We start from the raw sequence: 27,386 nt of genomic DNA on the forward strand, positions 1-27,386 counted from the left end.
TCATATTTTTTTAGAAAAAATTATGACTAATTTAGGGTGGGCTACAACGACGTCCCGTAATCCTGCTGTTAATCCTTCCTGTTTTAACAGCAGGATTACGGGACGTCGTTGTAGCCCACCCTCTTAAAAGAATAAAAAATGTATCATTTCATTCAAATACTAACTTCGTAATAACTGAAATAACTCTGGTGTTATTATAGATATCTTTATGACCCCCGTTTGATCATCCCCTTGAATATTAGCATGACATTAAAGAACACTCTGTACACCAAAATTATAAATTGATGTTCTGCACATTTAGTTTCTAAAAAAGTAATCTAATAATACATTCATATAAGCGATACCAAATAAACTTTTAGTTACATCATCTACAGCACGATTATTAAATTCATTGTTGCCAACCATGAACATATCCGGCGCCGGTCTGACTGGATTCCTGATATGTTGATTCGTTTTAACACTTTAGTTTTGTATTACAAGTTTTTTGTTTAAGTAAATGCTTGATTTACTTTAAGCTTATTTTTTTTACTAGCAGTCAAAAATTGTTCTTTTTAGAATAGTTAGTTTTTAGTATGAAGTGTACAAGATACCGAAGCAGCTTAACAGTCGTTGCAAGAAAATCATCGCAACCTTATACCGGGTGCGTCTCAAAACTGGCTCACCCCTATAACTTTTTTAATTTTTGTATAAAAAACGAGATTTGGTATGTTAGTATAAGACATAAATTAGGATTGATTGTCGTATTCAATTGTTTTCGGTCACTTCCTGTTTCACCGGAAATGACTACAACTTTTGGCTTTTAAATAGCACCCTCGATATTTTTTTACTTTATTCGATAGAAAATGACACTATGAATCGAATGACATATCATATGTCAAATTTTGACATATTCGCTCTAAAACAAACTGTATTTTAAATTTCAATCTATAGAATGTCATGGCTGTGTTAAAAACACTAATTTTCAATCAAGGAGCCTTGGAAAAATGGATTTGATCGTCTAATGTTTTTAGTGTCTTGTCCTGGCCGGTTAAAAAATGCCCAATTCGTATTTTTAATTATATCTCAATTTTTACAAATGGAGTGAGGGTGGCTCATTAGCATATTTGGAAAAAGCATTTCCTTACGAATAATTTGATACCACACATTTGGTATTTCGAGTCAAATAGTCGTTATGAACCGCATGTTATAATTTCAAATAAACCATAAATGCGAAAATGTCAAAAGTTGACATATGATATGTTATTCTATTCAGTGTGTCATTTTCTATCAAATAAAGTAAAAAAATACCGAGGATGCTATTTAAAAATCAAAAGTCGTAGTCATTTCCGGTGACACCGGAAGTGACCGGACACAATTGAATATGTCAATCAATCCTAATTTATGTGATATACTAACATACCAAATCTCGTTGTTTTATCTGAAAAAATAAAAATGTTATAGGGGTTAGCCACTTTTGAGACTCACCCGGTATAGTAGCCGTAGTAATGGCCCTTTATGTCCCTTAAGTGCTGTTAAGCAGGTGGGTTTTGTTGATGCAAATAATAATTGTTTATATACCGGCAACACTGTACCGGTCAAGTTTAATCACGTAACTAAAAGTCTATTTGGTTTGAATTGCCCTATAATTACATTTTACAAATACTTTGAAACATATTTCTTACCTGCCAGAAGCCATCTTGGGCTCTCAGGAAGAACCCAATAATAGAAAACCAATAGAATCGATGGTAGCGAAATGGACGCTTGAAAATAGCGCCAGTTCCTCAGGTAGTACGAAAATAATGGTAAACTAAGGTGGCCCAGATTGAACGGAATCTGGTATAAAATGCAAATCACTGTCCGCCATTCGGTTCCTGCAAAAAAAGAACAAACGTAGGTACAGAATATGGTCAGAAGTACAGTTATTAAGTAGTGCAAGAATTTTAATCTTTCAAATCGTGTAGTTACATTATAACGCGGAAGACTGGATTTCAAATATAAATAAAAGTTCTACGGTTATAAATAACCTCTGGTTATAACCATATAGGTATTGGTATATATTATATTTTTTTATAATCAAAAATACACGAACTAAAAAGATGCTAGTTTCAAATAGACAATTTACAGAGTGTTTAAAAAAACATGTGCCATCTCTCGTTGAGGAATTCCTGACGTAAAAACAAGATTTATTCAATAAATCGTTTGCCATTTCTTGATGTTTTAGTGTCAAAGTTGTAAAATAAATTAATTTTAGATGTTTACAGAAAACCCACAAACACAGATAGATACTTAAATTTCACATCTAACCACAGTACAAGTGTAAAAAAGGTGTTATAAAAAATTTATATGATAGGGCAAAAATAATATGTTCAGACGACATTTCACTAAACAGAGATATAAACCACATAAAAAATGCATTAATAAAAAACGACTATCCACCATATTTTATTGACAAAACATTAAACGAAATACAAACCCCAAATCATAGACACAATGATAACAATACACAATATATACAACTTACAATTCCATACATACGAGGCGTTTCAGAAAAAATAAGAAAGATAGGAAAACAATATAACACAGGAACATCTTTCAAAACACAAAATACACTTAGATCCATTTTATCGCATACTAAACCAATGAATACAGAACAACAAACAAAAAATGTAATATACCAAACACCATGTGAATGCGATAAATTTTACATTGGTGAAACATCTCGGCCCTTAAATATTAGAATTAAAGAATATAAAGATTATTTAAGAAAGGGATATTTTCGCAAATCTAAGATTTGTCAGCATTCATGGGACACAGGGTACAGAGTAGATTTTGATAACGCCAAAATTATAATGAAAAAAGCGAAATAAATAAAAACGAAAAATTAAAAAAGAAAAAAAAAGGGTTTTTTTAATACAATCTAATAAAAATAAATGTATTGCTCATGCATCTGTAGATGTTAGTAATGTATGGCAATCGCTTCCTTGATTTTAAAGAACAGAACATAAATAAACATAACATACGTAAAATTTAAAAATAATCATACAGAAAGTTAGGGGCTTTTTGGTTTTACCCCTTGGTTTTACCTTATTAAGTAATTGTTATCAGGTAGTAATTATTGTTAATTTTGAAGTTTAACATGATATAATGTCATTTTAACAGAACGTCAACGGTTTCTTGTAGACGTATCTGCTTTAAAAAAACTAGTGTTCTCATAATAGTTTGAATTTAAATATTTTAAATAGTTTTTTTCTTTATTCTTTGTATTTTTTTGCTTTTTGACGACGGAAAGAGATAGACTTTCAGAAACGTTAAGCATTTTTTTCTTTGTTAGGCAAATTTGTATAACTATAAATATAACTTCTGACAAGTAGTTTCCGTTTGGGTTTAACCCAGAAGTGTTTAAAAAAAATAACTATTTTATTTTGTAGATTTTCTTGCAGTGCAGTGGCGAAATACCCATATAGGATTTTTTTGGAAAGATTTATTTTTATATCAATAGGTCCAATTCTGCTTTGTTTCGTAGTCTTATTTTTTTCGATTTAATGTTATTTTCTTCCAAGTACAGTACCCTTCAGAGTACATTACTACATATTTACCAGGGACGTGCATATGGGTTATCACTAAAATATTTTTTCTAAAAAAATCAAATACGCCACTGACTTTTTTTTACCTTGTTAGCAAAATTGTGTAGACCGTTTAATGCCGATTAAAAGCTGTCTCTTCATATTTGGGTCTCCTTCATGAGATAAACGCAATTATATTAATTTGCCTTAATCCAAGTCTAATAGCAACCTTTAAAAAAATTATGTCATTAACTGGGTAAAGTATTAAATAAATACTCACTGATTCATCATCAAAAAATATGAAAAAACGTTCCTATAAACATGGGTGGGGAAATGCATGTGGAGTTTTAAAGTTACAGGATGTTAAAAAAGTAGGTCTTTTGTAATTATGTTAAATACCATTATTTGGAATTTGTTGTGTAGTACCTTTGAATAAGAAGACTAAGGAAGGAGCATATCAAAAATCTTAGGTACACCGCGATGGGCCTCAAATATGGCCGACTTAAATTCCGGTTTATCAGTGTCTCAATAATTTGTTGTTTTATTTTGCGTTGTGAATAAATGTTGGTAGTTATTAAAATTGTTATAAAAATATATAATTCTAATAAAAATAGGTAAGTTATAATAAGTATTTATTAACACAAACATCCGATACGCTACTGAAGCAGGTAATTCAAATTAACGTATCTAAATTCTTTGACATCTAATCGTTGACAAGTAGTAAATAAAAGCAAAAATGCAAGGAAAAATATATAATTCGTTAATTTAAGTGAATTTCATAAATGATCGGTTTACTACACGTATGTACATTATATAGTCACTTACTAGCGAAAAGTTGTTCCATTATTTCACTCGATTTTTGCCGAGATCTACCGCACGCTACACAACCAACTATTTTAGAGTCTTTTTCGATAAATCGCGATAATGTCACTGTTAATTTAAGTTCTGCCACAATTTCCATCTAGATTTACTACCTTTATACAACTATCAGTAGTAGAATAAATAATAAATAACATAAAATAAGCACAAAATTTCAAATCAAATTCAAATGTGTCAAATGAATCGTCAAACAGAACTGTCAAGGATCCCCACCCTAGAGTGCTTTTATGGTGCTTTTTCCGCCCACCATGCATGAATACATGGATAGCATTATGCTCCTTCCTTAGTCTTCTTATTCAAAGTGTAGCACTGAACATCAGTATATTAGATTAAATAATACATATAATTAGATAAAATAAATAAATTTATTAATTTTATTTTAATTGTATTTTGTGATTACTAAAATTGCGTTTATTTCATCAAGTAAATATTAAGATACAACTTTTAATTGGCATTAAACGGTCTAAACAATTTTGCTAATGAGAGAAAAAACTCAGTGGTGCACATTTTTTTTATAAAATATATTTCAGTGTTGTACAACCTGTATGCACATCCCTGGTGAATATGTCGTCATCTTTTTAGCAGTAAAACATATATCACACTTATAGTAACATTTTCCCTCAAAATTTCATTCGTATCGCTAACAGTACTTGGAAAAAAATTATAATAAATCGAAGAAAATAAAAACTAACCCCCTGAAGCTACGATACAAAGCGGAGTGGGACCGATATTGATATAAATAATAAATCTCAATTTTAGTTGAGGAATCTCCCCACCAGACATGGCACCTGTTTTTTGAAACACCCTGTAGAGGGACATTTGTATATATGTTAATTTAGCGCACTTACCAATAAGTTCCATAGTTAAAACAAAACTAGTGACCATAGTACCTCCTGTAGCTAACGCGGCTAGAAATCTCATAACCAAAAACAAAGGAAACCATGGTGAAAATCCAGCAATGGTACCAGAAGTAGCCTGAAGTATAACAGCCCATACCAAAGGATTCTTTCGACCATACCTAAAAATATTCAAACATTAGTGTAAGTAGATAAGTAATCTAAGTCCTTTCTGTTACTTAGAGCCAAAATTCGGTTTATTTCAGTTGTTTATAATGATGTACAGGGTGGGTCAAATTCGACGCTTTTAAATGAAAACACCCTTTTCTATTCTATAGGAGATAGACGAAAACTAATATCGGTGTCTGGAGCTCAATTTTCATCAAAAATATGATGGTGAAAACCATATATCAATATCTGTTAACGTTTCGGAGTTACGGGGTGTTTTTCAAAAATGTGCATTTTTAACAAATCGCTGTAACTTTTTTGTTATGGAAAATTTTGTATTTCTATGAAAACATTTCCAAAGCACCTTTTTACGTAGAATTTAATGGTTTAAATATAATTTTTTTAACATTAATAATTTAAGAGTTATCAACAGAAAAATTGATTTTTTATTCGGGACACCCTCTATATTTTTAATTAACTGAAAAGAATTTAAAATTACCTTTCCAAAAATATAGCACACTTGATATTTTGTTATAATCCCCTTCGAAATACAGAATTTTTAAAAGTTCGCCACTTTTAATTAGTAGGCTTTGGACCCCTTATTGATGATATGCCCTTAATGGAACTCGAAAACATATTTTTCCAGCAAGACGACGCACCGCCTCTGAACGAAGTTATTAGCAAATTTTTGCAGCCAATTTCAAGAATAACTGGATAGCTAACCAAGATCCCAACCGTTGGCCGTCGAGGCCGTTTGACTTAGAGCCCATGGATCTAATCCTATGGATATATTTGCGAAAAAAGGTTCCTTATTCTTCCGTATAATCTAGACAAGAATTAAAAATAGCAGTTATTAAAGGGTATCTTTCACCCCCACTGAGTTAATGAATTCCGCGAGAAATGTTCAAAAACTGCCCTGTCTGTCCATAACAGATAACAGTCGATATGTCGAACACCTGTAGCAAAATCTAGGTTGCAAGTCTTGGTTTGCTATTTATTTTTATTGTTATTAGATATAGTTTAAATGTGTTGATGTTGGTTAAATATATTTTAAATTGTTATAACATTCTGCATCTCTCATAGCAAATATTATTTTCGTTTTAATTGATGCTCACAGCTAGAATTTTTTTGCATTACAGCCGGTACCGTTCAAAGCCTACTTATTTAAAGCGGGCGAATTTTTTATATACTCTATATCTCGAAGAGAAATCGAGCAAAATATCAAGTATGTTACATTTTTGAAAAGGTAATTTTAAATCCTTTTCAATAAATTAAAAATATACAGGGTGTCCCATATAAAAAATCAAATTTTCTGTTGATAATTCTTAAATTATTAATTTAAAAAAAAATATACTTAAACCATTAAATTCTACGTAAAAAGGTGCTTTGGAAATGTTTTCATAAAAATACAAAATTTTCCATAGCAAAAAAGTTTCAGTGATTTGTTAAAAATGCATATTTTTGAAAAACACCCCGTAACTCCGAAACGGTAAGAGATATCGATATGCGGTTTTCACCATCATGTTTTTGACAAAAATTGAGCTCCAGACACCGATATTAGTTTTTGTCTATCTCCTATAAAAAAGGGTGTTTCCATTTAAAAGCGTCGAATTTGACCCACCCTGTACATATGTGTAAATGAGAATAAAATACTTTATTCTTATTTGAAAATTATATGTTTTTTATTGTAATTATTTTTGTCCGTTTAACAAGGACTTTATATCGCGATCTGCTATCACAGACTTTATTTAGAAAGAGACATAACACATAGTAAAACTTGAAGTGAAATATTTTTTTCTATGCCTACTCTGACACTGTTTTTATTCAATCATCACTATACTATAATCATCACAATCACTTGCTATGATTTTCAATTTTTCGTTAAAATATCTCTTAAAAATTTAGCAGGACATTGAAGTTTATCCTAAGAATAACCCTTTAATTGAAGTAAAATTAAATATTGAGGTACCTATATCATAATTTAAATTCATTATCTGTCAATGATGATTATTCCAAATTGCTATATATTCATGGCACCGATATAAAAAGGAATAACATTACTGTTTTAAAGTACCTAATTCAAATAAATATTTTTATTGTTATTAACTAAATCAACAGGAAATGAAAATTAATATGTGAGAAAATAAATCAAAGACATTATAAATATAGACCGAACATCTCATTCATAAATACTCGTTGGTAGTGTATCAAACATTCCAATGTGTCAAACAAGGACAGAAGAGACAGAGAAGTGTAAAATTTCCGACCCCGGCAACTAGGCGCATTTGGATTGTTCTAATGGCCAGTGGCGTATCGTTTTTTGGAACGAATTTAATTAGTAAAGGAAAAGTAAAGTAATTAGTAAAATGTTTACTCCATATTAATATACTACATTCACACTTTTTCGTCAGATGCGTTTTGTTATAAAGTCTAATATAATAATATAATTAATATCCCACATATACTTATGTTGAAACGTTAGTAGGTAGTTTTCGAAAATCGCTCCAACGTCGATTTTTAATTTAAACTTTCAGTTGATTCTATATAAACTTTCAGTTACTTTTGAATATTTATAGGGTGACTCAGGCTTCCGAAACAGTTCTATATTAGGTTTGTGGCTGGTGACTTTTCTTTCAATTTTTTTTTCAGAATATGGAGGCAATGGTAAAGCACATTTTAGACATTTTTGTAAACATAGGTGGCCGGAACATATTTTCAAACTAAAGTTGTAGATTTGCCATTAAATTTCCATTCCAGAAATACCTAGGGTTGCCACCTGTCCTTTTTTGAAAAGGACAGTCCTTTTTGGAATAACTTGTCCTTTTGACTTTTTTTTACTTAAAAGTCATTTTTATTTACGTATTTTCCTGAGAAAATTATCTACAGCAAACAGAAATGTTATTTTCGTCCAAATTTAATTAGAGATGTTATAAAACTTATAAATAAATTTTTCTTGTTTAGAATAGGCAACATTATTTAGAACTTCCGTTTAATCTCAAATGATAATTTAGGCTTTAGTTTTACCTTTTGATCTTAAAAGAACTTTTTAAAATTAGCAATTAGTAACGATTTAGTTAGTTCGCAATCGATAGCTTCCTGTAAAGTACTATGTAATAGTTGTTTAATCTTGTATTATTAATAACTTCCTATACCTAAAATCAATATTTAATGAGAAAATTGTGTTTTTGAAAATATAAAGACAAGATATGACTCTTTTCGGTCTTCTTCTTGTATTATGATGGCTCTGATACGAGGCAATTACCTTTTAGTCTCTCAATAGAAGGCATTTGTTGTTAGAAGGCAATTTATCATTAAAAGTATCAAATCTGTGTGCTACAGTATGGGATTTCTGTCGCATAATAATGAATATTACGTTTATTTACAAACCATTACTTTTAAAGGTAGCTTCATCAGACAATCAAATTTTAGTTAAATGTCCCAATCTTCATGAACTGTATTAAGCATATGTATTGCGGTTTGAATCACCCTGTATGTTGACAAAAATATTTTGAAAATGTGCGTTACAATGGCCCCCATCTTATATAAAAAATTGAAATGAAAATTACAAACCAAAAACGTAATAGGTAAAAAGCTTTTTTGGAGGCCTGGGTCACTCTGTATATGGGTATGTATAAAACTAGTAGCCTAAGAATTATTTACAGTTCGTCCCATTTTAAAAAAAGGTAAACACACCGTACAAATAACTCTAGGAAGAGGTATTTGTACGGTGGTAAAAAATTGTTTAAACGAGGCCGAAGGGGCAGATATAATAATGCAATAAAATGTAAAAAAGGGCGGGTAAACACCTTTGTTTATTTGATGAACAAAATTCCTTTAGAATATCGTATATAATGACCAAAATATGAAGCAATTTTAAGAGAAAAAAAATGTCACTTTCTGGCTTATTATAAAGTTTCAAATCCAACGTTTATATTCAAATTTGTTATGATCTACAACAGTTAAGTAGTAATTGAGACGAATTATAATTCAATTACCAGCTACTACGTTCTTGTTTTAATAGCTCAAAATTCAACAAATATAATTAGAAATTATTTTAATTGTGAGAGGCTCCCTTGTGGGACGCCTATGTACGGCGATTACGGCGCGGCGGAAACAATACCTACCAGTGAAAAGACAAATTCGGGTAATTTGACCTTATTTTTCCACACATTTGACACTGTCGTACCATATTGAAAATTCGCAGATTCAAAAGTACGTTAAACAAAAGCAAAAACTACTGAAAAACACTGAAAAGTTCACTTCGGACTTGATTCCGACTTCAAACCCACCGTAAGCTAAACGTAGTACGCTATAACGGATCAAGGGCCGTCGCGAGGGGTGGTGGGACGGTCGGCTCATTTCATTCTGGAAGACTAGCAGCGACGTTGCCAATAGTTCTAGACGTTTCAGCACATTACACAGTAAACATGTCCTTTAATAGTAACGCATATATCCTCTGGTTAATAACATATTATTACGCATGCTTCTTTAAAAATAAACTATTAATTTAATTAAGAAATTGAGATTTATTGATATCCGGTAAAGGTTTTAAAGTCACCTTTTCTGCTAATTAAACTAAGTAGATAGGCGCAAATTTGAGATGTGGCAATGTCGCCTTCTCTATCTCAGTTGGTTTTTACAGTACGTATTCAACCTCCGATTGTTTGATCGGGTTAAAATGTCTAATGTGATATCTGTTCTTACTAAATCTATGAAATAAATAATCACTGATAATTCAAAATTATCATAATCACATCATTATTCCTTTATATTCATCCTCCAAACGAAAAAAAATGCATCTATATTAATCATAGAAAAAGACTATACCTACACTATGCAAACATATCAAATAAAGAGTAAAGAATATTTTTGATATAAATCATAATAAATGTAAACAAAAAAAAATAAATGAAACATTTAACTATGTAATATTTAACTACTTATTTACAGTTTCTATAGGTTCATTTATAATTTAGAAAATCCAATATATCTACAAGTCATCGTAATATAGTTCAAAGACTACTTTTTCATTTTTCTTGATAAAATAATAAATACTTCTTACTTATTAAACTATTTTAGGTAAATTAAATAAAAGTAAACTGTTATAAATTTAAATAAAGTCCATAAACTAATGCCGATTTTGAAAATAGCTACTACTTACTACCTGTCACTAGCAAATTGCCATGGCGACACACCAACCATTTTGATTGCCATTTTATTGAAAAATCGCTTTTTTTTAAAAATCTGAGCCAGGTAGTTATAGGAAACCCTAATGTAGTTTGAAAGAGCATTTAAATCTGCTTCGATTTATTTCAAAAAATACATAGTGTTGCATTTGAAATAACGAAGTTTTTATGTAAAATAAATATTTAAAATAGACCAGCAATTTTTGATACCCCTGTAAACATTTAAGGAAGCAATATAATTTTTAGTAAAGTTTATTTCTCTGCCTTCAAAGTCAGCACAAGAATTAAATCTGAAAAGTAATGTACAGGGTATTGATAAACATTTTTAATATAGCATGCACATTTAAATATTTTTAAATATCTCAAAAACCAAAGTATTTAAACATATTAAACCCCTATAATAAATGTCTCATTTTATGCCCAAGAATCCAAAAATGAAATAAAATACTGGGTGTTCCATAAGAAAAAATATAACTTTGGTATGGATCTTAGTTCTGACACACCCTGTACATTTGAAAATAATTTTAAATTGTGCAGATTGCCTCTCTACATATACCCATAAAAAATTTTGTTTCTACATCTTTTCGTTTTCGTATAATCAACCGAATGAGGTGCGCCACCCTGTATATAACATATAATTTCATTTTAATTATACCTATTTTTTCACAAAAAAAAATGTTTATATCAATACCCGATCGAAGGTTTATAAAAACAAAACAATTATTGATGTTATTATAAATTATGTATTTTACATACCTGTAAACTGAAAAAAAAAACGTTCAAAACAATTCGAATCTTTCCGGGGATTTGGAAAACGAAAAAAACTGCCATTTTTGTTGTCGCAATTAGGAATGCTGCAGTTCTTCGCAAATTTGCGTTCTCGGTCGAAAAAAGCCATTGTAATTAAATACGAATCTAGACTAATATATAAAATCCTTAAGTGACTGACATACTGATTAATCACGATCCTGCTCAAACCACTCAATGTAAGAAGCGCAATTTTGGCATACAGGTTGATTCTAGGGTGTAGAGGTTCGATAAGAAGGGATTTTTCGAAATTCCAGTTCCAAGAGGGTGAAACCACCCCTCAAATATTACAATATTTTTTATTTAAAAAACGGTCAAGTTTTCGAAAAAACGCTTAAACACGTATATTTTATTTTGTTTTTTTACATATTTTAAGATTTTTTAAAAATATATACAGGGTGTTTCGAAAAATCTGGTCATTGATTAATCACGATCCTGCTTAAAGCGCTTGACGTAAAAAGCTGATTTTTGGAAAACAGATTGACTTTAGGGTGTAAAGGTTCGATAAGAAGGGATTTTTCGAAACTCGAATTCTAAGGGGGTGAAACTATCCCTCAAATATTAAAATATTTTTTATTTAAAAACCGGTGAGTTTTCCGGAAAAACTCTTAAACAGGTATATTTTATTTTGTTATTTTACATATTTAAAGATTTTTTATAAATTTATACAGGGTGTTTCATAAGATATGACCATTGAGGAATCACGATTCTGCTTAAACTGCTTGACGTTTAAAGCTGATTTTTGGCAAACGGATTGACTGTGGGGTGTAGAGGTTCAATAAGGAGGGGTTTCTCGAATCTCAAATTCCAAGAGGGTGAAAACGCCCCTCAAATATTGCAATATTTGTTATTTAAAAAACGGTTAGTCTTTCGGGAAAACGCTTGGATAAGCATCATTTATTTGTTTTTTTTACATTTTTTGAAATTTTTAAAAAAATCATACAGGGTGTTCCAAAATGTTGGGTAATTTCTTAACCACGATTCTGCTTAAACTGCTAGACATAAAAAGCTTATTTTTGGCAAACGGATTTTTCGAAAGTCAAATTCCAACGAGATGAAACTACCCCTCAAATATTACCAAGTTATATAATAATATCGCCATATTGTTTTTTCTCATGCTGACATAAATGTGAGAAAATTTTATCCAGTTTGTATGATAATGGAAATTCTTGCTTTGCTTTATCATCACCATTACAAATGATTAATTCGACGCGAACGAAGTCGCTGGTACACGCTAGTAATTAAAATACAATTGGTAAAATAAGTACAAATACACCAGTAACAAATGAAAAAATTCCCAAAATCACACACCGAATATTCACAACACAACGAAATAAAAATATTGACATATTTAAAAAACAAATGAATATTTGCTAATTTTTTAATGACTAGCAGAGCCTCTAGTGTTTGTTCGCACAATATAGCTTTTACTTCCAGTCGTTGCTAATACCAAAGAATATCTTAAAACTATAATATTCTTTGCTAATACAGAAAATGTTCTAAAGGGGGATGTTTTGTGGTAACAATATAATTAGTTAAACCAAACAAAAACCAGGACAATTCCTACGAAAGTAAAAAGAATGTTTCCAGATTATTTTTCGAAATTTTGATCTTTTTATGTTTTAAAAAGTTTAGTTAAAATTTTAGGAATTACAAATTTTATTGAAAATCAATATATCGATAAACGACAAAACACGAGAAATCATCTTTTATCAAATCAAACGACCTAAATATTAAAATTATAGAGACAAATATTTACAAAAATTATAATTTTATATTATTAATAAATAATAAAATCTTTGTTTATAATATTTAATACTTATAAAAGCAAAATAATTTGTTATAAATTAACGTGAGTATTATGTCTTTTTCTATAAATCGGTTTATCAAGAAATAAACTTTCTAAGATGGCCTGATAACTTAGAACAAACAGATTTGCGACACCAGGCACTTCTATTTGTACAATTTTTCTTGATACACTTTCTTCATTATAAATAATTGCTATAAAGTTGAAATACATATGTATATAGTGCTGGTTATAAATTTATAAAGTTCCTTGAAAGCATTCTAGAATCTATAGTATGTGTGGAATATTACAAGGCCTCAAAACTGCATCACAAAGTAAATCTTGTGTCCACATTAATTTATTTATATCGTCTATGTTCTAAGAGACATAAGTAACCTTAGAGAATCACTAATATATGAATGAACATTATCTCTACTAATGAAAAAAACTCCAATATTCATAAACACTCCTTGCTTCACAAACAAATAAGGAGGGCGTTTTGAGGATTTTTTGAGGTAACATTTGGCTTCGACGCCTCTTATTAGACCGAATATATTTTTTTAAACCCTACTACAACAAAAGTTTTTTTTTATTTCTTATACTAATTCTTAAGCTTCATTCAGTACCTCGTAATTAGTTGTTTCAATTAGCATGGAAGTTTGTTTCTTTAATTTCAATGTAAGCATTCAGAACATCAAAATTAGTGGTAGACATTTTAAATTAGTAGAAAAAGTTACCAAACATTTAACTTTTCCACTAATTATACTTCAAAATTTGCGAGGAATGTCATTTTGGCCTTGATCCGTCAAGAGAAAATGAAGACTACACGGGAAAAAACAGATATGTCACATTTTCATAGAAATTAAGATAGCGACACAACTCTATAGGCAAATACCGTTATTCCAAACCAACCATCAAGGAAAGCAATAATACGCTTAGTCCCAGAGATATTACAGCTTAGTTATTTTGCCGTACAAGGGAATAACCCGAATAGTCCATGCGTAATTGCATTTTTCTCGGCTCCAGTTAAAATGGACAAAACTGGTTTTTCCCGTGTAGTTTTTAAATGTAGTTATAAATTAAAAGTTTATTGTTTTATAAGGTAAATATTAGGCTTTCTCTATGGATATAACTGATTACCGCAAGCTGTTGCTAGGATATTCTATTAATTATAATAATTGTGTTTTTTAGATATTGTGAATGATCGTAAACTAAAAAGTATAAAGTTTAATTGAAACCACTAATTTATTCCACTAATTGGGAGGTTCTGAATGATGTTTTATGCTAATAAATTTTGAAATAAAATATTTTTTTATTTAATTAATAACATTAACTATAATATATATTATATAATTTATTATATAATAAACTCACTTGTCAGATAAGAATCCAAACAACATATTTCCAAAAAGAATGCCCAGCATAGTGACTGTTTGGGAAAAATCTGCCCAAAATTGCTTTCCACATACAAGGTCCCACTCTGAGATGATTGTTTCGGAAAAAACTGACCTACAAAGTAATAAATTTGTAGAAATATTACTTAAATATCTTAATACCTAACCTAATAACTAAACAATTAAAAAATGTTAAGTCTGTGATATTTGTCATTGACAGATGTCGCAATGCTTAGAATGGTTATTGACGAAAACAGTACTGGGAGAATTGTCAGCTCAGGAGCTTGGAACACCCTCAAAAGAAAAATTCCAATCTCCCAGTGGATGACAAGAATGTACAACTTTGAGAAACACCTCTTTGGTCTTGAGCAGCAAACATGCATTCTACAGGCAGAAATCTACTACTAGGTACTAATCTATAGAAAGATGCGTACAACTTATCTTAAATTGGAGCTATCGGAAACAAGAAATATCCACCTTATCTGTTAGTCAAACAGCTTTAAAAGCGATCAACTCAGTATCAATCAATTCGCAGTTTGTCAAATGCTTAGAGATCAAATTAGGCAAAGAAAAGAAAGCCCTCCTACTCTAAGTATTAGCCCACAAAGAGATAGAGGATAATGAGAAAGCAAATGATTTAGCTAGAAAAGCTGCAAACACTCCACTAACTGGACCAGAACCGGTCTACTTCCCAAATGGAAACCTAAAAACGGAACTCAAGAACTTGGAAGACTCCATCCGTAACCTGGAATGGGAATCCTGCAACGGTCTAAGACACTCGAAGAAATTTCTCAGGAGTTACGACCGAGAAAAATTAAAGATTTTCCTTGATTTAAGTAAGAACAATATTCCGATTATCACGGGGTTTTTAACAGGACACAAGACGCTGGCTTCTCAATAAACCCCTCAGTAGATTAAAGCTAGAGGTGGGAATTCTAGTTCCTTGGGAGGAACAAGTTCCTTAGTTCTAGTTCCTCCAGAGGAATAGCTCCTTGAACTAGGTCTTTAGTTCACAGTAGTTCCCTACTAACATTGACATCCCCCTTGCTTGCTAATGGTTTCGTTGTCAATCAGAATTATTCACAGTATGATCTGTATAATTTTTTAATGTACGAAATATAACGAGACGTGTAATTACGTATGTTAAAAACATATAGGTAAATTTTATTGCAGATAAAAAAAATAAAAAAGAAACTCAAATAAGAGTTTAAAAAACTATATCACAAATCAATTGCAGCAAATAATACAAAAAATTGCATTTTTCCTGACTTCAAGCCTGTTGTTTTTGTCTAAAAATTCAACTTCATTTGGGGGACCTATACTGAAACATTCCCATAAAATATTCAAACAACAAACTAAAAATCAAAAATAGTATCCACGACAATTTTCGGTGGTAATTACGCCAGCTGTAACAATAGACAAGGCCGTATCCATCGTCGTCGCCTTGTATTATATCTCGGATCTGCCGATTGAATAGATTCCCGTGAACTAGTCTTTTAATTAGTTCTTCTAGTTCCTCTCAGTCCTTTCGGTCCGGGACAGGTAACATACGGCTGGCACTCTCCACTCCTGCCTATATAGCATCGGGCTACGATGGCGCTGGCCGATCCCTACGTAAACTAGTCTTTTACTTAGGGTGCGTTTATGTTGGAGCGGCGATAAACGATAAGAACAGCAATATTAGCGAAGCAAAGAATATTATTATATTAATCGAGACACGCTTGGCAGTTGAGCAACGATAAGAGCAGCGCTAATTCACTGCTTTTATCGCTTATCGCAGCTCCAACATAAACGTACCCTAAGTACCCTTAGTTCCTCTAGGTCCGGATCCAATAACATAAGCACTCCCCACTCCTGCCTAGCATCGGGCTACGATCACGCTAACCGATCCGTCGCATATTTTTATATATCGGTCACAGTCTCGATCCCGGAATAGATCCTGAGGAACTAGTTCCTTTGAGAAACCGGGAACTAGTTCCTCTCATTCCGGGGTCGGAATAATAGTACATTGGAACTAGTTCGTTCACGATGTACACACCTCTAATTGAAGCTAAGAAACAAAGGCGAATGCAGATTCTGTGAGGAAAATGGGAAAACACCAGAACATCTCACTTAGTGCGCCGAAAGGACAACCATTCGTGCAATGCAAATAAACTTTAGTACAACTGATATCGAAAATGGAGAACTAACCTCTCTAAAACCGTTTCTCAAAGTCTCTCAAATACTGGCTTCTGTCAAAGCCCTGAGACTGTCTGATGAGTTATAACTCAAAAAAGAGGACACAATAGATCGACAATAGATTACAATCTACAATGTTTGTGATAATTATATTACGTATACCTATCAAATACGTGGCTGGGACAATCTGGATCACATTTGTCCAGGCTTGTGTTCGAGCAGGTAAATTCCATAATAGGTGCCACAAAAACGATGCTTAACTGATGCCACGCCACTCCAAATTTTACCAAGAATATGGCCAGGCAAATCCAGATGTGCCACTTGCCCAGTACGCCTATGGATTTTTGTATGATATCCACATGCTGGTGATCTGGGTCCTTGTTCTCTGTTGTACCGTTGTCCACTAAAAAAAAATAATTTAAATTAATACGTTTTTCGAGAATATTAATCAACGATAAAAAAACGTTCATAAATAAGGTGAGCCATTTTAGACTAAGACTAGTATATCAGATTGTGATAATATTAAATAAGTGATAACATTAAATAATAGTTAAATGGGAACTACTAAAATTAATAGGGAACATTCGTTCTAATTCAGTCCATGGACACTAATGCTCAAAAGTGACTGACAATGTCCGGGCTGATCTTTCATAAGCGTCCAGATTTTAATGTTCCATTAAGAAATGTCGCAATAATGCAAAATAATATATTACACAAAGGTATTAATTTTTGCGACATGATTGACAACATGAAAAAGTCATTTTAACGTCTGAGCATAAAGGTAAAGCATTTTTACGCCTAAGCACGAAAGTACCAAAACATCTGAAAATATATTATTAAACTGACATAAAGTTTAAAATTCAACGATCGTAAGGGTGGTCCGAATTATATTCCGGAAACTTCGGCAGCATATTCTGCAGATAAAAACAAGTAAAAAAGTTCGTATAAATGTATGTCCCAAAATGCTTAGTTTCGGAGATACAGGGTGTAGAAATTTCATTTTTATTTCGATTTTTTCCAAATAATTTCTGAAGTAACGTCAATATTTGCATGAAAATTGGTGTCTGGGAGTTTTTTGACATGAGAAATTTGATTTTGATGTCACTATGACTCCTACTAGTAGAGGGCGCCACCTACAAAATTTTTAACTGGTTTGAATAGTAATAACTTTTCGTCCGTACCTGAATAAAACTACTGAGTAACAAAATATACATTTACGACGTTTTTTACGTGAAAAAGGTCCCTTGGTAAAAATCGCTACGAGTATGGTTTTCGAGATATTTGGAATTGAAATTATCAATACGTGTCAACATTGACACAAATTAAACATGTTGACTAAACAGTTATTAGGCTGAAATCAAAAATTTGAAATGTTTATATACCAAAAGTTCAACAGAAACTGTTTCATCATAATTTTTTGCAGAAAAATTTATGATTAATTTAAAAAAAAAAAAAATTTCTTAAATTTGTTATTTCAGTGAAATAACTATCTACTCAACGTGTTTATTTTTCGTCAATAATGACATGTATTGTCTATTTCCATGCTAAATATCTTAAGAACGGTTGCTCCTAGCGATTTTTACAAAGAGATATTTTTTACGTAAAAAGTCACAGAGATGTATATTTTTTAGCTCGGTAGTTTTATACTGGTACGGACAAAAAGTTATTACGCTTCAAAACAGTTAAAACACATATAGGTGGTGCCCTTTACTAGTAGGAGTCATATTGTCACCAATATCAAATTTCGCATGTCAAAAAACTACCAGACACCAATTTTCATCCAAATATTGACGTTACTTCAGAAATTATTTAGAAAAAATCGAAATAAAAATGAAACTTCTACACCCTGTATCTTTGAAAAAAAACATTTTAGGACATACATTTATACGAACTTTTTTACTTATTTTTATCTGCAGAATATGCTGCCGAAGTTTCCGGAATACAGTTTGGACCACCCTGTATAATTACTATAAGGTATTATTTTTAACTCTTTTTATATTATTTGGAACGTTTGAAATTGTTTAAAAAATTATTTGTGGGGTTTGAAAAAAAATAGCATGTTCTATTCCGGAGTAAAAATGACTTTTTTTGTCTCACCTGTAATGTCAAACGTACAGCCTTACCACAAAACGTATCATTTTTACTCCTAATAAAACAATACACTATTTTTGCTCTTAAATCGCTAACAAATTATGACGTCCGGATTTTGTCCCGATTTTTAGAAAGGCTTGCCCGGAGTGGACAAGTTTTCATCTGGTAACCATATACAGAAATCGACTTTAAAAAATTAGTAATGAGTTAAAAGGTCATAAGAATTTCTTAATACTATCTAGTAATTTCTAATATTTCAAGGATTTCAAGAAAAGAAAAAAGATGATAATATTATGTGGTCGGTCTTTTAATAATTATTATATACTGACCTATTAACCTCGGTTTATTTTTTATCAAAAATCAACAAATGTTTTGATTTTGTAGTGTTAGTGGCTAGTTACGACAATAAACCTACCACAAATATACCGGGTGCGTCTCAAAAGTGGCTCACCCCTATAACTTTGTTATTTTTTCAGATAAAGAAACGAGATGTGGTATGTTAGTATCTACATATATAAAATGCTAATGTTTATCTGTGTGTCGTCTCTACTGAAGTAACGACTTGCTCTAGAAAGTTGTTTTTTTTACTAAAAGATAGCTAATTTGCTCTTCTAAAAACTGTCGTCGCCGGATTTTTTGTTTTTCAGTTAATTAAAAAAAATAAAAAGTTTTTTTTTTCTGATATCGTGGCGGATGCGCCAGGCTTCAACTAGTATAACATGAATTAGGATTGATTGGCGTATTCAATTGTTTTCGGTCACTTCCTGTTTCACCGGAAATGACTACAACTTTTGATTTTTAAATAGCACCCTTTGTATTTTTTGACTTTATTCGATAGAAAGAGTTAAATGGAATCAATATAAACATTTATTAGCGTCATATTTTTTTGCAAAAAATAGTAGCACTATTTATTTTTCAACAGTTTTATTCCTTATTGCAGAACTTACTGCAACAAATACCATTTGATCGAAAAAAATACGGCGTCCAGTTGACTTGGAAATGAACATCGATGATATTCCCCATATAATTTTACATATAAAATGACTTTTGATTTGACCACAGACTTAATATAATTCTTTTTTTCAAGAATTCTCTACATCATTGGCATAGTTTCAGGGCCTTTATAAAAACAGAAAACAGTGTTAAATAAATAAATGTATTAACATAAAAAAGAGTGACAGTGAGGTGTAATATTTATAATTTAATTGAAATAATATTTTTTTTAATAAATAAGTACAACCTAGCTACTTCTTGTTTACATATAGTTTGTATATCTTGGGTACCTTCATTTTGTAGGTACGGTAAGAGTACTGAGAGTAAATAGTAATAAGAGATAGAGCTTTTTAAATTTCCCCAAATGAAAATAAAAATCTCACATATTCCTGACATACTCACGTTATAACAATACAATATAATATAATTTCCACATAATTTAAATCATCAAATTTGCAGGTTCAAAATGTTAAGCGGTATTAATTATAATGATTAAGACTACAGTTCATTAACTCTAATAGCGCAATGTTAATGACTTCTAAAACATTATTTAAAAGAAAAGGATATAAGTACCACGTTTTCATTAAGTACTGAAATTATTATGAATCTTGAATATTCCATATCTTCTACAGAGAATAATAATACTGGAGAATCATATGTCGACGGTTACGTTTTTTTTTGAGTTTGTAAGAATTTGGAAGAACTCTAAACATCAATAGTAATTTGGTATGCTAGTAGATATACTATATTTCTATTATTAAAAACATTATTAACATTATTTTGTAGTAATAAAATTATATAAGGATTCTTGCCACTTAACTGCTTATATATAGAAATTTAATTCTACGCTGTGTTTGTCATAATGTGGATCAACCTGCTCTCACTACCGGTTTCGGAGCCCTACTCCATCATCAGGTGAGCTTGGGCAGATCCACAAAATGACAACCACAGCGCAGAGATAGTTAATTCCGACTTGTCGAAAAGTGTCGGTTAGATATTAAGAAATTTGTTTTCTATTTTATAATTTGGCTTGCCTGAAAAAAAGCCTTTTACCATCCTTTTACTATCGATAGTTGCGCCCCGGGGGTACGAAAGTACTACCATTGCACGCCGGCCGCTATCTCCCGTTCGGGACTTAATATCTAACCGACACTTTTCGACAAGTCGGAATTAACTATCTCTGCGCTGTGGTTGTCATTTTGTGGATCTGCCCAAGCTCACCTGATGATGGAGTAGGGCTCCGAAAGCGGTAGTGAGAGCAGGTTGATCCACATTATGACAAACACAGCGTAGAATTAAATTTCTATATATAAGCAGTTAAGTAGCAAGAATCCTTATAGAATTATATTATACAGGGTTGTTCACCATATACGACACGGAGTATTGTAGCTAAACGATTAGATTTTTACAAATTGTAAGTTTTGGGTTCGTTGGAGGACTATTAGAGCTACAATTTAAATATATTTTTACAAGATACAGAGTGTTCCAAATAAATAAAAAATATCAAAGTTGTATTTTTTTAAAAGGAACACCCTGTATATTATTGCATTTTTAGTTTCTACGATTAAAATAAAGGTAAATTTGATTAAGGTTTATTATACTTAAACCTTACCGTTTTTGAAATATTTTCAATTTTGCGAAATTGCAGTATACATTTTAAGGCTTCATTTTTCCGAGGATATCAAAGTTTTAAATACTAAATATTTACTGAAGTTTATTTATTGATCAGTTATTATGTTGCAATAATAAAAATTATACTACCTTATACATAGTGTCTAAAAATTTATTTTAAATAATTACAAGCTTCAAACGGCAATAACTTATTTACTTTAAATAGGACACCCTGTATATTTTATGAGTATCAGATGCACAATTTAATTGTCTATCAAATTGTATTATACCACTTCTTACCTATTCCTCCAAGTTTTCGTAGAAAATGCATTTTCTTATAATTTACACCTCATTTATCAATATACCTATGGAATATTGACATTTTAGATTGTTTTTAAAATAACAAATGTACAGGCTAGTAATATTATAGTTTTTAGTAAAACGATTTAAATTAGAAAACTATTTAAATCTTTATAAAAGAGTATACCATTAATTAAATATACCACCAGTATATCCGCCCAAATAGTAATTAACTACATACTTAATTATGTTCGTTAATAAATTAGTATAAATATATGTGGATTTGAATCAGAAATCAATTAATATATAAGTTATGAAAATGAACGTCTCTGTTGTTATAAATAAGCATTTGTCAAAAACTTAAATATCATTTTTAATGTGTTACTTTTTACCACACTGTCTAATACACGTACATAATTCAGTTTTTTAGTATTTGGAGCAATTATTATTAATCAACGCAAACAGTCAGTTAATGTAGTTTGAATACCGGAATCATATTAATTGGAGTCCTCTTCCTCTAAGTCCTCTTTAACAAATATTTAAACAGTTTTTTTTTTATTTTTTAATGAAATAAACGAATAATCTAAAATGTCAGTATTCCATGGGTATATTGATAAATGAGTTCTAAATTACAAGAAAATGCATTTTCTACGGAAACTTGAAGAGATAAGTAAAAAATGGTATAATACAATTTGATAGACAATTAAATTGTGCATCTGATTTTCATAAAATATACAGGGTGTTCCATTTAAATTAAACAAGTTATTGCCGTTTAAAGCTAGTAATTATTTAAAATAAATTTTTAGACACTCTGTATAAGGTAGTAAAGTTTTTATTATTGCAACACAATAACTGATCAATAAATAAACTTCAGTAAATATTTAGTATTAAAAACTTTGATACCCTCGGAGAAATGAAGCCTTAAAATTTATACTGCAATTTCACAAAATTGAAAATATTTCAAAAACGGCAAGGTTTAAGTGTAAAAAACCTTAATCAAATTTACCTTTATTTTAATCGTAGAAACTAAAAATGTAATAATATATAGGGTGTTCCATTTAAAAAAATACAACTTTGAGATTTTTTTTTTATTTGGGACACTCTGTATCTTGTAAAAATATTTTTAAATTGTAGCTCTAATAGTCCTTCAACGAACCCAAAACTTAGAATTTGTAAAAACCTAGTCGTTTAGCTACAATACTTCGTGTCGTATGTGGTGAACAACCCTGTATACCTATACTGCAAGAAATTTGTTTTCTATTTTATTACTTTGTAGCACCCTATATGATTTACTCTTTGTTAATCTTAGTCCAATCCACCATTACATTAACTAAGGTCAATTTTTGCTAAAAAAAGTCTTCGTATTGACCTCAAGAAAAATTAAAAAAAATATATTAAACTCAAGGCTACCAAATATTATTTATTTTGAAATTATTATGACACACATTAATTTTTATACAGAGTGGTTCGTCTAAAATGTTGACATTCACTACAATATTTATGAAGATTAATTTGAAATCGAGAAAATAAGAACGGGTTCTTTATATAAAGAATTTAATATTATCATATTATTGTGAGCATTATTTTGTTAAGAAAAAAGATATAAAATAAGCACATTTCAAATTTTAATTTTTCTCTTCATATAGGCTGAGGAGAATGCACCATTCACCGCCGGTGCTGCCACCATCGGAGAATATCGTAAACAACTAGTATATACAAATTCACGGGTTTAAATAGCGAGAATACGAAAAATTTACTATATAATTATTCTAAAAGTGTTAGAAAGTCTAATTTGTGAAAATTCTAAAATTAAAAACCAATAAATATTTTGATATCTTCAGAACGTCTAACTTATAATATTGGTATTATAATTTATTATTCCAGCTTTTTAGACGAGTTCAACTAAAGTAGCGAGCATAGTTTTAATCACTGGTTTTGCTAGTGGGACTTAATTGGGGCTATTTCGGCTATAACGAAAATTTTTAAAGGTACATAATTATAATTTTAGGAGATATTCATAAAACATTTAATCACTAGTTGACTAAAAGAAGTAAACCATTCATATATTTTATCCTCTCATAGTATATGCCTATTCAAATTTTTGATTATGTAATGGGGACTTTGTTTACTCACTTGTTTCGTCGAACTGCTTGAATCAATTTTTGCTTTTGATCAGATCTGTGTGAGAAGCTATGAAGCTATAAAATGTTGTTTCAGGTTGAGTTATTGAATGTTATTGCATCCAACAACGCCCTGATTATACTCTTTTTTACACGTTTACATTTTTTCGGCAATTTTATTAACATTTGAAATTGTTACGACGCGACACGACGCCGACGTGACACAACACGACGACCAGTTCGAATTCTTTTTCACTTATTTTTTACTACCCCAAACAGCGTTACATCACACAGACCTCGTACCTGACTGTTTTTAGTCTCAATAACTGCATTAGCAAAAAACTAAAATACTTATATTAATATTTAAGTCATAATTGACAAAGTCACGGTTTAATTAATATTATTTTAATGCGATCTGCATGAACTGTACCCGGGACGGCGTGAAATACATATAGTGAAAATGTCTGATTTCTGTCGTATACAGCGCCGCGGTCGGGATTTTTTTAAATCAAGTGAAATGAACCAAGCCCAAGAACAGTTAACCTAATAGGACTGTTCATCCAGCCAAAAGTGTCTGCCAGGTGCATGCGAAAACTCCTCGCTTTGTGACGTCATTGTAGTCCTTGTCATGGTTATTAGTCCTTATCCGGCAACCAATAATACACACACGTGCATCATTGGTTGCCGGATGCAAAACGTTCATTATTTAGTTTATTTATTTAAACACCTTATATGTATGCAGTATAGAAAGTTAACTGTATAAATCGTATTAAATACTCGGATAATGCATTTTTAAGAATAGCAGTTCCCAGCATCACCTTTTGCAGGCATTCTTTTTAGAATACTTCCATATTTTGCTTTAAAATAATTAATAAACAATATCGTAGGCACTTAGTAAGCACTTTGTCACAATCCACAACACAAAATGAACGTATTTATACACTTTATAGCTCTAAAAACTTTAAAAACACCTTTTTCACATTTAAAATTGACAAAATAATTAACTAAAAATTTATCAGCTGTTATTTTTATAAGTTTACCATAGACAACTAATAATACACACTATCATGACAAGGACTACAATGACGTCACAACTGCCAGCTGAAGCGCGGGAAGAGGCGTATGTAGCCGTATGATCATGATCGAATAAAAACGGCGTCAGCGATGGCTATGAAATGACAGTCTATGACATATCCCATATAAAATGACAGCGATCTGCATTTCATAGCCATCGCTGACGCCGTTTTTATTCGATCATACGGTATAATTGCTATATCTATCAACATTTCTTCTACGAGAGGACACTATGTATATATTACGATGAAAAAAGTAACTATTAAATGTTTCATAGATTCGTTTCTTTTGTAGTATCGTTAAAAATAATGGTCTATCATAAATTTTTAAAATTCTATGTCAAATTATGTCCAATTGTGTCGTTTATACGACTGATTAATAATACATTACGAAGGTATTGAACAATGGTAGCAAAATCGTGATTTCGATTTACGCATAGCATTGTTAATCTTTTGTACGAGTCTAGGAATTGCGTAAAATCAATTCACAATTATAATGATAAAATTTGCAAAGAATCTATTTGCTGGTATTTGTACAGATATGCACTTAAATATCGGACATATAATAAAAATAGACAAACGCTACTGTACAAATGATACCAAGATACACAATCTAGATGGAAACAGAAAAATGCCATATTTATAAATAAAGTTTATTAGTGAAGGCTGTAGAATGATTATTATACCGGGTCTTTCTAAAAAGCGGCTCACCTCTATAACTTTTTTATTTTTTCCAGAAAAAAAACGACATTTGGTATGTTAGTATAGGACATAAATTAGGATTGATTGATGTTTTCAATTATGTTCGGTAACTTCCTGTTTCCCCGTAAAAGACAACAACTTTTGATTTTCAAATGGTACCCTCGGTATTTTTTTACTTTATATGATAGAAAATTACATTCTGAATGACGTATGACGTAATGACATAAAATTACATATAAATGACGTATCATATATTAACTGTTGATATTTTCAATGAAAAATAGTGTTTTAAATTTCACTCTAGAATGCCATGGCCATAAATGTATGGACAGTTTGACTCGAAATACCAAGTATGTGGTACAAAATTATTCGTAAAAGTGCTTTTTCCAGAAAATATGTTAATGAGGATACCCTCGTTCCATTTGAAAAAATTGAGGTATGATTAAAAATACGATTTTGGCATATTTTAACCTACCAGGAAAAGACACGAAAAACATTAGACGATCAAATATATTTTTCCAAAGCTTTTAATACAGCCAGGGCACTCTAGATTGAAATTTAAAATGCTATTTTTTTTAATTGAAAATGTCAAAAATTGATATATTGTATCTCATTCTATTCAGAATGTTATTTTCTATCAATCAATCCCGATTTATGTTGTGGATTTATGCCATATATTAACATACTAAATTTCGTTTTATTATCTAAAAAAATAAAAAAGTTATAGGGGTGACCCTCTTTTGAGAAACGCCCGGTATTTTATTAAATTATATAGATATTTTCGGATCTTTTTTTTATTTAAAGACAGAATTCAAAGATCCAAATTTCCGCTTTCAAAATTCTATTTAAGATTACCATATAAGTTGTTGAGTTACAAGAAAAAAAAGGCAATATACAAAAAATTTTTAAATGTTTTTTAAAATATTATCTGAATTGATTTCTGTTCAATATGATACTGGTAGAAGAAAATTACTACAAGAATATTACAAAACACAAACTCAAAAAATGTTCATAGATCAAATGAATACTCAAATATTATACTCGTACAAGTCTGATCAGATCCAAGAACCTATTGAAGCTGATTGGAAATGGAAATACCATACAATAATAATTGAAAATGTGAAGGATAAATCGGTTGGGTAAGAATTGTAAAATAGTACCTATATACAATTACAACGAATTTTTATAGAAATATTTAGTTAGACGTTTAAAAACCAAACAAATGCGGAATTTCATGACTACTTAACCGTGAATCGGTTAAAATAACTTTGAAAACAATGGCCTTTAGAGTTGTTTATGGCTGAATCCATTATGGAATTAAGCCATAGACGTTAAAAATTATAGATTGCCATTTTTTTATATAAAATTGTACAAAACAATTATTTTTGAAAAATGTATAACTAATTGAAAGTCTGAGTTTTTAAGTTAAGTTAAGAGACTAGCATGGGATTATGTGTGTGTGTGTGTGTGCTCTAAATACATTGGGCGAGCGTAGCAATGTTACTACATATAACCAAATATAACATATGAGACTCATCAATGTCATTCTTGGCCCAAAACCCCGCGGGGTTGTACATAGCAGTGACAGGTACTGTCGGTTATTTTAATTCACAGGCAAATTTTATTTTTCTGTCATTTATGGAAATCATCCCTGAATCCTTGGACAGACTATTATATTATCTTTATATGGATCATACCAATAACTTAAGAATAGAAGGAC

At 30.7% G+C, this 27,386-nt stretch overlaps 1 protein-coding gene across 1 annotated transcript in view; it reads right to left on the reverse strand.

The window, feature by feature from the left end:
* Positions 1–27,386, reverse strand: part of LOC115883680 (organic cation transporter protein-like) — a 59,367-nt gene that overhangs the window by 22,995 nt on the left and 8,986 nt on the right. Inside the window, exons 2-5 of the mRNA XM_030902066.1 lie at positions 16,939–17,179; positions 14,579–14,713; positions 5,270–5,439; positions 1,662–1,850 (exon numbers count right to left, since the gene is read on the reverse strand). Of these exons, the coding sequence (XP_030757926.1) occupies positions 1,662–1,850; positions 5,270–5,439; positions 14,579–14,713; positions 16,939–17,179 (735 nt within the window). The remainder of the gene's footprint in view (positions 1–1,661; positions 1,851–5,269; positions 5,440–14,578; positions 14,714–16,938; positions 17,180–27,386) is intronic.

This window comes from Sitophilus oryzae, unplaced genomic scaffold, assembly GCF_002938485.1.
Source record: "Sitophilus oryzae breed Bouriz unplaced genomic scaffold, Soryzae_2.0 scaffold_1974_pilon_pilon, whole genome shotgun sequence".
NCBI classification, from domain to species: domain Eukaryota; kingdom Metazoa; phylum Arthropoda; class Insecta; order Coleoptera; family Curculionidae; genus Sitophilus; species Sitophilus oryzae.